General features: G+C 43.5%; 1 protein-coding gene across 5 annotated transcripts in view; it reads right to left on the bottom strand.

Annotated features, from left to right (window-relative positions):
• The window catches only part of Nsmaf (neutral sphingomyelinase activation associated factor), a 54054-nt gene that overhangs the window by 6488 nt on the left and 32396 nt on the right, over window positions 1–15170 (bottom strand). For 4 of the 5 annotated variants that reach the window (XR_007595705.1, XR_007595706.1, XM_050164151.1 and 1 more), the window contains 13 exons: window positions 14662–14752; window positions 14512–14575; window positions 13147–13198; window positions 12939–13059; window positions 12409–12540; window positions 11807–11849; window positions 11034–11197; window positions 9623–9731; window positions 7585–7643; window positions 4148–4215; window positions 3357–3424; window positions 2836–2959; window positions 1026–1109 (listed from right to left, as the gene is read on the bottom strand). Coding sequence is in view for 3 of the 5 variants with exons in the window: in XM_050164151.1 (XP_050020108.1) it covers window positions 1026–1109; window positions 2836–2959; window positions 3357–3424; window positions 4148–4215; window positions 7585–7643; window positions 9623–9731; window positions 11034–11197; window positions 11807–11849; window positions 12409–12540; window positions 12939–13059; window positions 13147–13198; window positions 14512–14575; window positions 14662–14752 (1179 nt within the window). In the remaining 2 variants the exon portion in view is untranslated. Of the gene's footprint in view, window positions 1–981; window positions 1110–2835; window positions 2960–3356; window positions 3425–4147; window positions 4216–7584; window positions 7644–9622; window positions 9732–11033; window positions 11198–11806; window positions 11850–12408; window positions 12541–12938; window positions 13060–13146; window positions 13199–14511; window positions 14576–14661; window positions 14753–15170 lie in introns of all 5 variants that reach the window. The other variant, XM_050164170.1, reaches the window with a different exon arrangement.

Here is a 15170-nt window from a genome sequence, read left to right as displayed (position 1 = left end):
ACTGCTTACCAAAAAATCAAAGTACGTCCTTGGCTCGGCTCCACCGTTCATTAAAACAGTCCTTAAAAAAATAAAATATGCCCCACGCCACATGAGCCTAAAAAACTTTATTAATAATAAAACAAAAACAACTAAAGTTAAAATATTACAAAAAAATCGTCATAATAAATCAGATTTAAAAAAAATTTAAAAAAATTCCCCAATACACTCTTCCCGAAAAATATAATTCACTTCCTTATACAAGAGCCTATGATGAGTTTAAAAATAGATGGGTTAATGTTGATGGACAAAGACTGTTATATTATACTTTCAACTTTATAAATAGGCTTGCTAGATCCCAACCCCCATGATGTCTGCCACATAAAAAGGTACTAAAAAATATAGTTCAACAGATACAAAAAACTTATTAGGTATATTTGGTCACTAGATAAAATAAAGGGTTAAAAAAAAAAGGGCCATGATAACAATAATAAAACAAAAACTTTCTGTTCATAAGATGTAACCACTTGCCTGAGGTTTACAGTCCCAAGGACAAGAGTTCCTCTTCTAAGATTTACAGTCCCAAGGACAAAAGTTCCTCTTCTGAGGACACTTTGTGTCTAACACCTGTTCCTGATAATATACTTTTCTTAAACATTGCTAATGTGACTAAAAAAAGCCTTCATACTGTGCCAGCTAATGATACATAACCTTCTGATTTGTTCTTTGTTTAAATACTATATAATAAAAACATAAATTCAGTAAAATCACAACAGATTCTCACTACACAATGTGTCTGTCATTCCCTTGCGTCGTATCCTGGCTATCCTATCCTTCAACTCTGTCCTCCCATGGATAACAGTCTCACAGAAGGACGGTCCGTGGCAGAGGGGGGAAGGGAAGCGGAATCAAATACCTAACAGGATCACCCAAAGAGCTAGCCTATCATCTCTAATGTGCAAACGAAAGCAAAGGAGAAAACACACAAATCCAGGTACTTACTGCCCACCCACCCTCTGGACCTAGAGCTTTGCTGTGGGACTCACACTGACATCATGTTCCAGCTCGGCCAGCAAGTCAAACTGGTGTCTTTTAGTGCCTGGCATTTCTGCAGGAACACCGGACCACACCTAGGACAGAGCACACCACACGAGGTATTTTTAAACTTGGATACACAGTCCTCCACACATTTGCAGGATACTCCCATCCAGCATGCCTGCCCATGGAGCCCGTGGGCTTCTTCCCTGCAGGTCGACACATGCCTCTGTCACACCCATCCCTTGAACACGGCACTCTGTGTTGTGTAAGCACTGGGAATCAAGGGAAGGCTGAATGCACAGGTGCTTCAGGAAGTGGGTGGCCAAACCCCTAATGATATTATGTACAGGAAACTTATCTATAAGGCTGGAGAAAAAATTATAAAATTCAGACAAACACTGTAAGAAACAATGGTTTTGTTTCTTTCCTGTACACAGAATCGATCTGGACACCTAAGGTACAGAAAGAGCACTGGAGCGGCTTGTATGGGAAAAGCACAAGGGAATCTGAAGAGAAAGCTGGTGACCCTGCAATACAGAGACAGCGAGAACACACGGATGCATGTTCCACACTGAAATACACTGATCTTTCAATGATTTCTCAACTTAACTTGCACTGTTAGAATTAACTGATCAACTAGGAGGGCTCCATTCTGTGTCAATCAAACAAGGGCTCCAATTCTGTTTCTGAAGACCTAGAAACGTCTGTGTGAACACACTGCAGCAGCACACAGTGGGATGCTATTATTGAAGACACACACGTGTATTGAAGAACATAAGAAACCAAGCTGGAACTTAGCTGAAAATTTCTTCCCTGGTGGCTAGCTTTCAGGGCCAGCCACTGGGGTAGGGTGGATCATGAATGGATTTGTCCAACAGTGGACCCTGCGTGTTGTTAGACTGATGTGCCTGCTGTGTACAATAATGGCTTCCCAACCGGATCTGAAGCCTACTCCACAGGAAGGGATTCATGGCTTGTCCTATAAACCTGGTCAAAGGTCCACGGCTGGGGAAGTCCTGGGCCTTAGGTGAAAGCCGATTACTGCTGTTTTCTGAACAGTCACATTGACAGTCTGCTGCCCACCTCTTTATGTTTAGACCCATAGATGGGTGCTGCTCTCAGCCTTGGTCAGGGAATCTGCTTCCTGCAGTCAGAAACATTAAGTGCAGACACTTCTAACTGGTGAAAGTGCTGAGTATAAGTGACTACTGATTGCTCGGTCCTTCACGGGCATTCACACAGCACCCAGTGCCGAGTCTGCAGAACGGGAGGAGCGCTCTGAGCTGTCTTCTGGGTAGGACATGGCTGCTGCACTCAGGAACTCCCATCTGCTGTGCCTACCTGCGTGAGACGTCCACAACCTTCTGAAAATGGTGGACAGGAGATGCCTCACGAGGCTCTGTCCCTGCTAAGCAGTTAGTGACAACTTTCTGGGGTAGGGGTGTCATTTTCCTTTAGGAGTGTGGCATCTGATAGGCTACCCAAGCTCTGTGGATGACCCACACCCATTCTGCCTGCAGGTAACACTAACTGGAATCTAGGTTTAAAAAAGGAGGAGGAGTTGAAGGTGGGAGGGGAAGCATTGCGAGAGTGAAAAGGAGCAGATGTTTGTGCTGGATATGATCAAGACACATTATATGCATATGTAAAAGTATCAGAGAATAAAAAAGATATTTGGAAGAAATGCACAGTATACAGGCTTTAAGAAAATGCAATAATAATGTATCCTTGTATATCAATTACATACTGTCTGAACATATTGAAGGGAAGCTGAATATTTCATGATCAAACATTTTCAGTTAAAAAGTATATGCAAACCTTTACGGTAGAGTCCCACGATGCAGAATACAGCCTGTCGTTATGCCAACAGATCTTGCTGACAGCATCATCATGTCCCATCAATGTGTCCTGACGTCTTCCGAATGCTATGGAATAAAAATAGCTAAAAGATAACAACAACTATTAAAATAATAGCCAGGCTTAATTTTAAGACTTTTAAACATACATTGAAGAAACAAATATTATTTCTAAACTGCTAATGTTTACTTGAATTACAAATTGCTTGTTCTTATATTAGTAAGGGAAAACATTCAACATTTGAATTTGAAATTAGATTACTTCCAAATCTGTCTTAGCTACATTTCACCTGAGTTTAAAAGTCAGAAAAAATAGGTCCTAACTGGAGAAATTATTATGTTAAAATAATGGCATTTGAACCCAGCGACAGTCCTCATGTCTAATGTTTCCTCTAGTAGAGCCTTCTTATCCCTCACATCCACACGGGAGGCAGCCGCTAGGCATGCGGCATTAATTACGAAGACGCAGGCAAAGATACATACACGTTGTTATCCCAGGAAGAACTTATGACAGTGGTGTCTCCTGGCAAAAGTAAACAAGATGATAGAGCCTGAAATACAAAAGATTGGATATTAATGACTTGCAATAATTAGTAAACTCTTTACTGGTATACCTCTCTTATGGATGCCTGCCAAACCAATGTCAGACTCTTTCTACAGTGGCTTTCCTCATAGCTACCAGGGCTCAGCGTGGCCAAATCCAGATGTATGGTTTTCTCCTAAACGCTCAGATTTGTCAGGAATACTGTGGCCCAGCCTGATGCTTCCTGGGCTCCCACAGGGCTGGAGGGATGTTGCTGATCTGGAGTGGATCATGGTAGGTGGATGGTCCTTAAGGATGAAATGCTCTCTGTGTAGTGCAGAGATGCGACTACGGAAAACATAACGTTCTTAAGGAAATTTCAAAATCTCTTGGAGTGTTGACATTAGAAATAAGGCCCAATTCTTTAATAACTGGTTTTATTTTCCCTAAGTAATCAGAAGTGCCTAAATTATTTAAGTAGCACAGAAATATTTCTTTTCTGATAGCTAAAAGGAAGGATAAACTTTTTAAGGAGAATTTTTCTGGGTATTCAAGATTGTACCTTAAAATGAAATCACACCAGTATGAGAAAGAAACAGGCAGAAACTGGACCTCCTTTATTCCTTCCTGCCAGCCTCCCTCTCTCCCACCCCCAGACCCAGGACCTTGCATGCACTAGGCAAATGCTCAAACACAGAACTACATCCTAGACTCCATGTGTTTTAGTGTAACTCTAGTAAAATAAACTTACCATATTTGAAAATGATATGCTTCTTTGTAGCATTTTGGATTCCTTAGAAAACATCTTCAGAGTGGAATCTAAGAATTAGAACAGAGATGGAACATTTCCTAAGCATTACAGATGCCAAAGGAGAGCCACCCTACTTACTCTTGAAGGGCAGAAGTCAGTGTCATGCCATGGAAGACTAAGTGTATGCGAGCATCTTGTCAACATTAAGATCCTATGACCTATAACTTCTGAAAGACAGTTGAAACCGTACAATCCCAGCACAGACTTGGTTTGCCACTGACATTTCTAAAGGCCTGCATGCACAGTGCAGTCCACACCCCAAGTGTGCGGGGAATTACGGTGGAGGGACGCAGAGATCTTAATAGTGAAACCAAAGTGTACAGGTGTGCGAGCCTGTATATGTTTGCTTTTTGAATGCATTTACGTGTACCACATGCACGCCTGCAGCCTGTGCAGACCAGCAGAGGGCACTGAATTCCCTGGAACTGGAGTGCTAAATGGTTGTAAACGAGCATGTGTGTGCTGGGAACCAAACCCCTGTTCTCTAAAGAGCAATACTTTTTACACACTGAGCCATTTCTCCAGGCCTAATTTTATTTTAAGAAAACAAAGACTTTGGCAATAGAAGTAATTTTTTAAAATGAATGGCCTAATTAAAGAGTGACATTCTTTTTCTGAATTATTTATAGATGAGAAGTACTTTTATTTTTGTTATTTTTCCTTTTTACCGAGGAAGGAAAATGTTTTGTATATACTCAAATTCCTGACCTCCGCCCCACACAGTCCTGTTCGACTGTTGGACAGAGCAAAGCTGGCATTGAAAAGAAAGGCGGGGTGGAAGATAAACCAAAAGGGAGCGGGCATGGAGCAATGACAGGAGCCGCAGATGTGCCAGCTGAACATTGGAGTCTGCGGCGGAGCAGATGCCAATCAAGTGTGTACACTGGCTGGGAGAACCACTTGCTTGTACAATAACAGCAGTGCAGGGACGAAAACACCCAAATGACTAATTTCCCTGACTAACAGACACTGTGCAAGTTCACCAACAAGACTGTTAAAAAGCCAGAACAGAGGCTCAGTGAAAGAGCACTCCATAGCAGCAAAGACCTGGATGCCATCTCCAGCACCAAAACCAGCCCTCAATACTCACAGCTTAATGTTCCTACAGATATTCTATCATGCAGTAAGCTACTTCCTAAATACCCAACATGGTAGCCCGTCAGAATGAGCTTTTAATATATTTCTTCTCTACAGTGAAACTTTCTTGGCAACAGAATTCATGAAAATTTATAAACAGGAGCCTCAGTAAGTCTTTCCTTATCGCTAGCTTGTGAACAAACACAACAGCACTTAACTGTTCTTTGCAGGGTGTCATTAATCTTGGAACAGCCTCCCAATTTGCTTTTGATCCCGTTAGGCAGTGCTCTGTGCTCACCACAAAGTCTACCAAAGACATTTTGACCATTTTACAGAGGCATAAAGTAGCCAAGACACTTTTCTCCAAACCAAAGGTTCTCCCTGGCACTAGAAGCTGTCAGGTAAAGACAGCAGCGAGCGCTGATGCCCCAGGTGGTAGCCACGAAACCGACGTGCACTGTGCATCTGAGGGGAATTTAACTGTGAGGCCAATATTAGACTGCATATAAACCAGTAACACCGATCATGAAAATCTAATCTGGAGAAATTTAAATTAAACAAAAATACAAGTGTTTGAGTTTAACAAAAATCCTTCCTTTTTACTTGGCAAATTCACAAAGCAGTGGTACGAAGCTTAGTAAGCTGGGGGAGAGACCTGCAACCTTGATGGTCATAACATAAAACACATGGTTTACACGGTCACATGAGTACAGAGATTTGAAGATTTGACAAGCCATGTTGGACAAACCATGCTACGAACCACTAGCCCAGTAGTTCTCAACCTTCCCAATGCTGTGGCCTTTAATACAGTTCCTCGTGTTGTGGTAACCCCCAACCATAAAATTATTTTGTTGTTACTTCATAACTGATTTTGCTACTGAATCATAACAAATATCTGAAAGCGGCTGCCGTGAAGGGTCATCCACCCTAAAGGCGCCACGCCCACTGGTTGAGAACTACTGCACCAGGAGCTCTGTTAAAAGACACAAGTGTTTGGTGGTTGTTTACTGGGTCAACATAGTGGCTAGAAATCTTGGCAGAACACAGATGGCTTCCTTCTTCCCGAGCAGCACAGTAGGTGCCCTGACATTTCTGTGTAGGGTCCTGCATATAACCTTTCCTATACAATCGTTTTGTAGACTTTGTGGAAAATTCTATTTTATGAAATCCAAGGTGGTATATAACAGGGAAAATGAAATGCTACAGCTCACAGGCCACTGTAACAGAATGTGGGAGCAGCGACTCATCTCCCTGGATGTGGGTAGCTGCATAGCATCATTTATAAACATGACTAATGGAAACTACAGTCTCCTGTGCTCATCTAAGACTAAGAAGAGTAGCTTCATGAAAACAATCACTAGCTTTGTCAGACTGGCTGTCCTGACACTGAAACACACTTCTATTAATGATAGAGATAGACATCTAGGAAAACATGTGTGCAGCAAGAGACGAATTTTGCTGTTCTTATAGATCAGCACAGCCAAATTCTAATGGATCATTAAGATATAATTCTAAGTCTTACCAAAAGGCACAGTACATTATCAATATATGAATTCAATGTCATGTTATATCCTACAAAAAAAAAATCGAGAGTCATAAGCTAACAGCAAATCTGCCTTCCACAGCTAATGTGTACCACCACCCTGGCAGGTCAGGTTTGGCTCAGCCCTGGCTACGCCTCCATGCCATTCTGAGTTCTGCACGCCACAGAACCTCTTGCAGTAAGTTAGCCTGGAGTAAGCAAGGCCATGGCCAATGGACTCTTCCTGACTTGTGTCTTCATTCAGGAAACCTTGTCAGCATCAAGAAGCCTTTCCTTTTTTGCAACCTACAACAAAACTTTTCTAAGCCTATTTTATGTGGAAGCAGCACGTGCCAATGCGTAAAGCTCAGACACTGATTCTACCTAAACAGCTTTTTGTAAACTAAGACTACTTTTGTTTCCGGCTGCTCAGACCCGAATAATCACACAGAAACTATAGTATTTACAATACTGTTTGGCCAATGGCTCAGGCATATTCCTAGCTGGCTCGTATATCTTAAATTTGCCCATTTCTATTAATCTGTGTACCGCCATGAGGGTGTTGCTTACCAGTAAGATTCTGGCATCTTTCTCCTTTGACAGCAACATGGTGTCTCCTTGACTTCACCTATTCTCTCTATACATTTGGATTTCCTGCCTTGTTATATTCTGCCCTGCCATAGGCCAAAGCAGCTTCCTTATCAACCATTGGCAATGAAACACATTCACAGCATACAGAGGGGAATCCCACATCAGTTTTTCAGGCAGGAAAACATACCTTGTGATGTGGTAAAGACTGAAGACCCATTGCAAGACACTGCTATCCCTGTAACTGCCCTGTTGAAAATCGAAGTTTTATAGATTATCATTAGCCATGTGCTGGGGCACCTGCTTTATTTTTCCTAAGCTCCCTTCATTTTGTCTTCATGGCTCTTTCACTTGGATTGTTCTCTGCGTGTCCCTGCCATTGCATGCCATTGCTTGTTAATGCCCACTTTGCTCAGGCAGACAACACCCTGCTGCTAGCAAACATTCCTGCTCTTTGCTCCCCAAAACTACTGCAGACGATGCTGAACCCTACCATCCCACCTTATCTGACTGTACCCAAAATAACGGCACTTACTCTTCACAACCGCTTAGCTAGCTTTATTCAGAATACACTGTCCCTAATGTCTGCCAATGGTGGGCACATGGTTCTAGTGGGCCCTTTCAAACAATATCCAAGGCTCAGCCACTTTACTTGTAGAAATACAGTTTATTCACACCTTCACCATCTTTTCGGGGACCACATGGCCTCTTCCTAGGTGCCTTTCTGGAAGTTGAGGGAAGACAAGCTAATCTAAAAGATAAGGTAGAACTGGCTCTCTATGTTCAAGATGCTGTACTCTACTGTGATCCACACCTCAGGCATTCACACACCCCAATCTACTCAGGACCAGCAGAACATATAGCAACCACTTGTGCAGGACTGCTGACAGCCATGGGTGTACCAGTGCCAGAGCTAGGCTAGGTTCTTTATGAAGCAGGCTAGCCCATTAGAGCAGCCTCTTAGCTTCCCCACCATGGTACACGAGCATCCTCATCAGAGGAGACACGGGAGGCTTCCATCCACAAACCCAATATTCTTGACATCACAGGTGTCATTTTAACAATTATGTAGGTTTTACAATGCACGTACTTGGTTCTCTCCCTCCCTCTCTCCCCGCCTGTCTTTCCATCGTTCTGCACAGCCCCTTCCCTCACCCTGTGTGACTTTATATCTTACAATGCCTCTTTCTCCACCCATGAGTTATCATATCTTATAAAAGATCTGTCAATTTTCCACTCATCCATACATCCACTCACCCACCCACATTTGTTATAAATTTTTGCATGTAAATATATGTGTGCTATACATGTATATTTACATTTCCATGTCTATAGGAGCACATGTCTGCATGTGTATGTCTGTGTGTGCATGTGGAGTCCCAAAGTTGACCTTGGATGTCTTCCTTGATGTCTCTCCATGCACTTTACTGAGGAAGGACCTCTCGCTGAATCTCTGGCTAGCCAGCTTGCCCAAGGATTGTCTCTGTCTCCTGAGTTCCAGGATTACAAATGGCCAAGATACCTGCCTGGCTTTTACGTGGGTCCTGAGATTACAGATGGCCACTGTACATGCGCAGCTTTTATAGTGCTTTATCCTGTGAGCTACCTGTTAGTCCCATTATTTTTTTAAAGGTGTACTTTTTACTACACTATCAGTAAATCCAAAGCTTAATGACAGACATGCTTGTCTCACAATCCCCCACTTTTTAAGATTTGAGGGGTGGTATATATAGTCTAGAAATACAAAACTACAGCCTATTCTAGAACAGTGGTTCTCAACCTGTGGGTCGCAGATTTGGGGTCAAATGACCCTTTCTCAGGGGTCACATATCAGATATACTGCATATCAGTTATATACATTACTATTCATAATAGTGGCTAAATTATAGTGATGAAGTAGCAACAAAATAATTTTATGGTTTGGGGGTCACACAAGATGAGGAATCATATTAAAGGGTCCCAAAATTCGGAAGGTCGAGAGCCACTGTTCTAGAACAACATATGACAGAAAGGACAGTAGGAAAGAGCATGGGAACAAAACTACCCGTTTCATGCCAAATTTTCCTTTGCTACAATGGCTCACATCACAGATCACTGCAGACATTTTCCAGGCTGGACACCAATGACGGCAACACTGAGTGGACACTTCCCATATGACTTAGGCTTCTACAGCTCCCCCACACCCAGACCCCAGTTTTACAGAGACCAGAAGCATGAGGCCCTCTTACTCTTTGTGGATTTTGTACTGTTCATGCAGCTGCAACTTGGTGATGTTATTCCAGGCCAGGCTTCTACTTTCCTCGGTCAGGTCTTCGAATGACTCCTCTGCTGGAGAGACTGCATGAAACCAGGGCTCAGTGAGTCAGTAAGTCATGGAAAAGCAACTGCATCAGACTCGCTGTGTTTTCTATTACAGTAAAAGAAAGGAAAACAAGCTGCCCTCCAAAATAGGCATTCAAAGGTACTTATGGTATAACCCAAGGTTAGCCAAGAACAAATCAAAAAGTTTAGTTGAAAGCCCCAGGCTTTCAAAGTCCTGACTAGTTGCTTAGGCATCATGGGAAATTAAGGTCTGAGTGGCCATTTCTCCTTCTCAGCCTTTCCCTTTGTAGAGCCCGACAGTTGCCTACGAACGCTGAAGTATTATTTGGGTTTTGAGAAGGAGAAATAAAATAAGAAATCAAGTAAGACTTCTGGTTCTTCAAAGCGTTTCTGGGCAGAAGTAATGTGTAATGTTCTCGCTTCTGCAGAAGAAAAGCTGGAGTAATTACCCTGGTTTAAAGGTCACGATGGTGGTTAAGGTTGAGTAAGGGAGGAATACAGCATTGCTGACTTAACCCTGTATGCCTTCAAGGAATATTTCCAGCTGCTCCAGGTCAAGTCCTCACAGCAAAGTGCTGGAAAGTGAGCTTAGCTCCTGCTGCAGCAACCCTGAAAGCCTCAGCACGCATGGGTGTCATGAGACAAAACTGAAGAAAAGGAAACGCTTTGTTCATGTGTGCTGTGTGCTGTCACATGGCTCCTCACAGGAGGCTCTGTGACTATGGAATGTGCCTACGTGGATGAAGGTGCGGGATCGTGCATCTTAGCAGCCGCCATGGCCCGGGTGGACGAGATACTCTACATGCATCTGCCACATGTTAATGAGAAAAATAAATGAGAGAGAGAGAAAAAAAAACAAGTTTAGCAGCAAAGTAGTTTGAACTGAATTCAAGTTTTGTATGTGGGTTTGGTGGAGTCCAGGCCAGGGGAAGTCCTCTCTAGGACAGTATGGAGCAGGTGGTTGTTGAAGCAGGCATGGCAGGGAATGTGTGTCAGACAGACACTGAGTGTCAACTTCAAAATCACAGCATCGGAGGCTGTGACAATCACGGTCACAGCCAATGACCATTTCTCAAAGTTTACAGTTACAGACAACCGTCAACAAAAACAGGAGGAGAAGAAATATGTTTGTTTTGTGGTGCTCAAGGCTGAGCCCAAGGCCCCCCCGCACATCCTAGGAAGGTGGAGCTCTGCGACCGATGCAGACATCTTCGGCAACTCGGCAGTTTGTTTCATCTCAGCCTTGTCAGGAACTCGCTAACCACGGGGGACACAAAGGCCCTTGCTAAGCTTACACCTACTCTTCACAGGACTCACCTGGGGAATCTGTCACAGACACATTATAGCTGGAGGCTTGGGACACACTTTTGAACTTGGTGGTGATCCTTCGAGGATGCGGTGTCACAAACAACTGTTTTGGTGTCTGCCCAAATTCCAAAATTTGGGTCAGCATGGCTACTTTCTCATCAGGATCCTCGATGCTTTAGGAAGAAACACAAAAGACACAGTAAATCACTAAGTCCCTAAAGCGTGAGCGTTAAATGGTGCAGATCAGCTGGGAGACAGAACCTCAAGTAAAAAGTCACCACAGGCGAGGACTAACCCTCTTCATATACCTTTACATAATATTTTGTTTGTTTTGTTTTGAGACAGGGTTTCTCTGTGTAACCTTGGCTGTCTGTCCTGGAACTCACTCTGTAGACCAGGCTGGCCTTAAACTCAGAGATCCACTGTGCCTGCCTTCTGAGTGCTTGGATTACTATTGCCGGGCGGTGGTGGTGAATGTCACATGTGTAAGGGTGGCAGAGAAAGGCGTTAGATTCCTCAGAGCTGCAGTTCCAGGGAGCTCTGAGCTGCCCAACGTGAGTGCAAGGAATCAAATTTAAGTCCTTTCTGAGAGCAGCAAGAGCTCTTAATGCTGAACCATCTCTCTGTTCCCTGTTTTCTGTGTCTTAGCAACTAACAATATTGAAAACAGGATACAAATCATTTCAAAATTTCTATACCTTAAATTCTCAAATAAGTGCATTAATGATTCAGATAGCAGTGTTTCATAATGAAGCAGAGACACCTTACAGACTCACACATACCTGTTTAAGTCTACACCACCTTCATAGGTCAGGGGATGAAATACTGAAGGAGAGATAGAAACACTATTGAAAAAGCTTACATTTAATTATAAATACCCTGTCCAGAATCTGAACAACTCAGAACTGTATTCAGAGAAATTCACTTTGGTGTGTGAAGCACTGATATGCACACAGTGAAGATGAACTTGCACTCTATCTTTTGGTGAACAGCGATGACAGTGGCAGCTGGGGTGGGCTGTTGTCTTCCTTGGCTAGCATTACTTTCTCCCGAGCTCGGGGAAGCATTAGTCATAGCACCGGCGTGACTGCACTTCACGTGAGTCACTTCTGGATTTCAGTGCGAGTTCCTCACTACTGACAGAAAGACTCAGAAACCCGAGGCAGAAGAGGCGGACAGCGGCCACCTTTCTTCACACTTAAAGCAAAATCGGCCCTTTGTAGCCATCAAAGTCACTGCTGTGTAACAGATTCGTTTGGTTTGTAGAGCCCAGACCTGCAACCCAGACTCGTCTTGAGCTCCCTGAGCACTAGGTCTCCAGCTTGTTGTCTGCCTTCCTGCATCTCACCACACACCGAGGGAAACGCCAGCCAGTGTCACGTACCGTTGTGGGCTCCTACAGCCTCACTCCCTTTTTGCTTATAGCCAAATATGAGATCAATCCACTCGTGAAGGTGCTCGGAGACATAACTGCTTTCCAAGGCGGCCTTGTTCTTCTGGAGGAAGTCCTGGGGACCTAGTGGGGTAGACTGCATCAGAATGTTATGTCATCGCTGTTTAATTGTCTTTCATTTCTTGCACCCATCTATTTGTGCATAAAACTTCTAGAGATAAGAGATATGTGTTTCTATATTTTTCTTTTAAAGACATACATATCTCTAATGAGTTTTATTATTCATCTTACATACTTTTACCTAGAAAAAGTAGCAGAAGCATTTTTATGACATTTGGGTCTATCAAACATATAGATGTCTTTACAGTGTAGACACAGCATACTTTTGATTGGGATAAACAGATTCCAGCTCAGTTAAGTAGGTATTCTTAGAAGCCACAAGCAATCCAACACAATGAATGACATCATAACTTGGGAGAGCACGCAACAAGATGCACCGCCATGCCGCAGGAGGCACTCACTTGAGGCCCATGCTGGAAGCTCCACGTCATCAACCATCTGTCCTCCTTGTCTCTTTCCCAGGTCCAGCTTCAGACTATTGACTAAAAAGCTGACTTCGTCGTCATAAAATTCCGGGATCAACTGCAGGTTGGGAGGTGGGGGTAGAACATGTTTTTACAGCGTTGAGAAAGCGAAGCCCGTGGGTCACCAGCTCCCTGAACTGCTCACCTCTTTAAAATCCGTTGCGCCATCCAAACAGTTTTTCCAGGTTTCTGCAATACTAGATATGAAAGAGTGATGCGCTCATGAGCAGCCTGAGCTACGGCAGCAGCAGCTTTGCTTGCTCAGTGTCCTCCCAGTAACACCCTCTGTCTAGGCTCCTGCGCTCAAGCTTTCTCACTGACTAGGATTTTAACACGCATGTGAGGCCCCGCCCCTTGACCTCAAAAGAAAAGTGTGGCCAGGGGCTGGCAGAACTTCACTAGAATCACAGGAGAGTGAAGCAAGCCCGCACTACCACATGCACGATGCCCCATGGAAGGGCATACCACACCGCCCCAACCAATACATGTACACCACACATGCACACCAGCTTATCCAAGGGGCACATCCTCGACTAGTGCAACTCTCTGTGGCTCCAGAAAAGTGTATGGTGAAACAGAAAGGGACTTTGCTTCCTTTTTTTATTCTGGGAAGCAAATGCTAATCATTCAAATGTGTAAGCCAATTTTAATGCTTTCACCATAGCAGAATTATCAAGAAGAATAAAATTTGGGTAGACAAATTTAATTGCCCAATAGAGAATAAGAGTTTAAGTAAATTGTGGTATATTCTAAAGCATGACACAATAATTTTTTAAAGTCATTGTTTCAAAATATTCTTCTGAGTATGAAAAAGAACTGCTCAGGCTACACAGGTCAGGAGAAAAATCTATATTTAAAAATCTGTCCCTAAACCAGGTGTGGTAACATACACCCTTAATCCCAGCACTTGGGTAGCAGAAGCAGGCAGATCTCAGAGTTCAAGGCCATCCTGGTCTATAGACTAAGTTCTAGACCAGCATGGGCTATACAGAGAAGTCTTGTCTTTAAACAAAAATCTGTTCCTAGGGCTGGAGAGATGGCTCAGTGGACCTGAGATCGATTCCCAGCACCCGCATGGTAGATCACAACTATCTGTGACCCCAATACCAGGACATCTTCTGGTTCCTGTAGGCAGGGCACACACATGGTACACACACACACACACACACATATGTAGTCAAATGCTCAGACATAAAAAATAAATTAAAAATAATATAAAAACATGTTTCCCTATATACACATTATTAAAGCTTGAAAGAAAGGACTTGTTTATGAGACAGGGTCTCACTACAACTTGGCCATCCTGGAATCTCTGTAAAGACCAGGCTGGCCTGGAACTCACAAAGATCCACCTGTTTCTGTCTCTTGAGTGTTGGGGTGAAAGGTGTATGTCTTCAGGCCTGGTTAGGCTTTATATTTCTGCATTTTTGTTATATCTAGTATTTTAAACCAAGCATACTGTACATATATGATCAGAAAGTGTTCAAAATGATGAGGTGTTTTATCAAACCTGTTGAACATCCTATCTGCATTATCAAATCTTCCATTCTGTAGACACAGCATATACTCCGGTGCTAGACGGGGGGAAAACCAGGGTTAGATCTGACTGTGGAATTGTCTGAGAATCCAAGTGAAACGGTGGGTGACGCCGGAGCCTTACCGATCCTGACGAGGTAGAAGAGCACATAGCCCGGCGAAGAGTAGTGGCTCCCATACATGAACTTCGGCTCGGGCATTTCCTGGTATCGCGTCTGCAACGTAAGAACAAAGAGCTACGTGTTTGTTACCCTTGAGACAGTAACTGAGGTGAGGTGTCAACCCTGAGTGGAGCTCCTGACACGCTGTTCCTCATCCCTTCTCCTAGTAGTAGCAGAGGGCCAGCGAGCAAGCATCCAGGACGAGCAGATAAGCATTCTCGTTCTCTAGGCTTTCGCTGCCGATGGCGCCGACATCCAACAAAACAGAATTGTGTGCACCTCTTTTGCAGTTTATCAAAGATTTTCTTCATAAAAATAATTGAAGCTTCCCAAATTAAAGACAAAGACAAACACACAGAAACAGTGAGCTGCTGGTTACGGCAGGAAAGGGCTGAGGACTTCCTGCCACAGCACACCTAAGTCTAGGGGCGGAGCTTCAGTCACTGAGCAGGCATAGGCAATGATCTGTGAG

This window comes from Alexandromys fortis, unplaced genomic scaffold (genome assembly GCF_014885135.2).
Source record: "Alexandromys fortis isolate MF-2015 unplaced genomic scaffold, M_Fortis_MF-2015_v1.1 scaffold_18, whole genome shotgun sequence".
NCBI lineage: Eukaryota > Metazoa > Chordata > Mammalia > Rodentia > Cricetidae > Alexandromys > Alexandromys fortis.
Note: the sequence above shows the minus strand (reverse complement) of the source record. Positions and strands in the feature narration are given on the sequence as shown.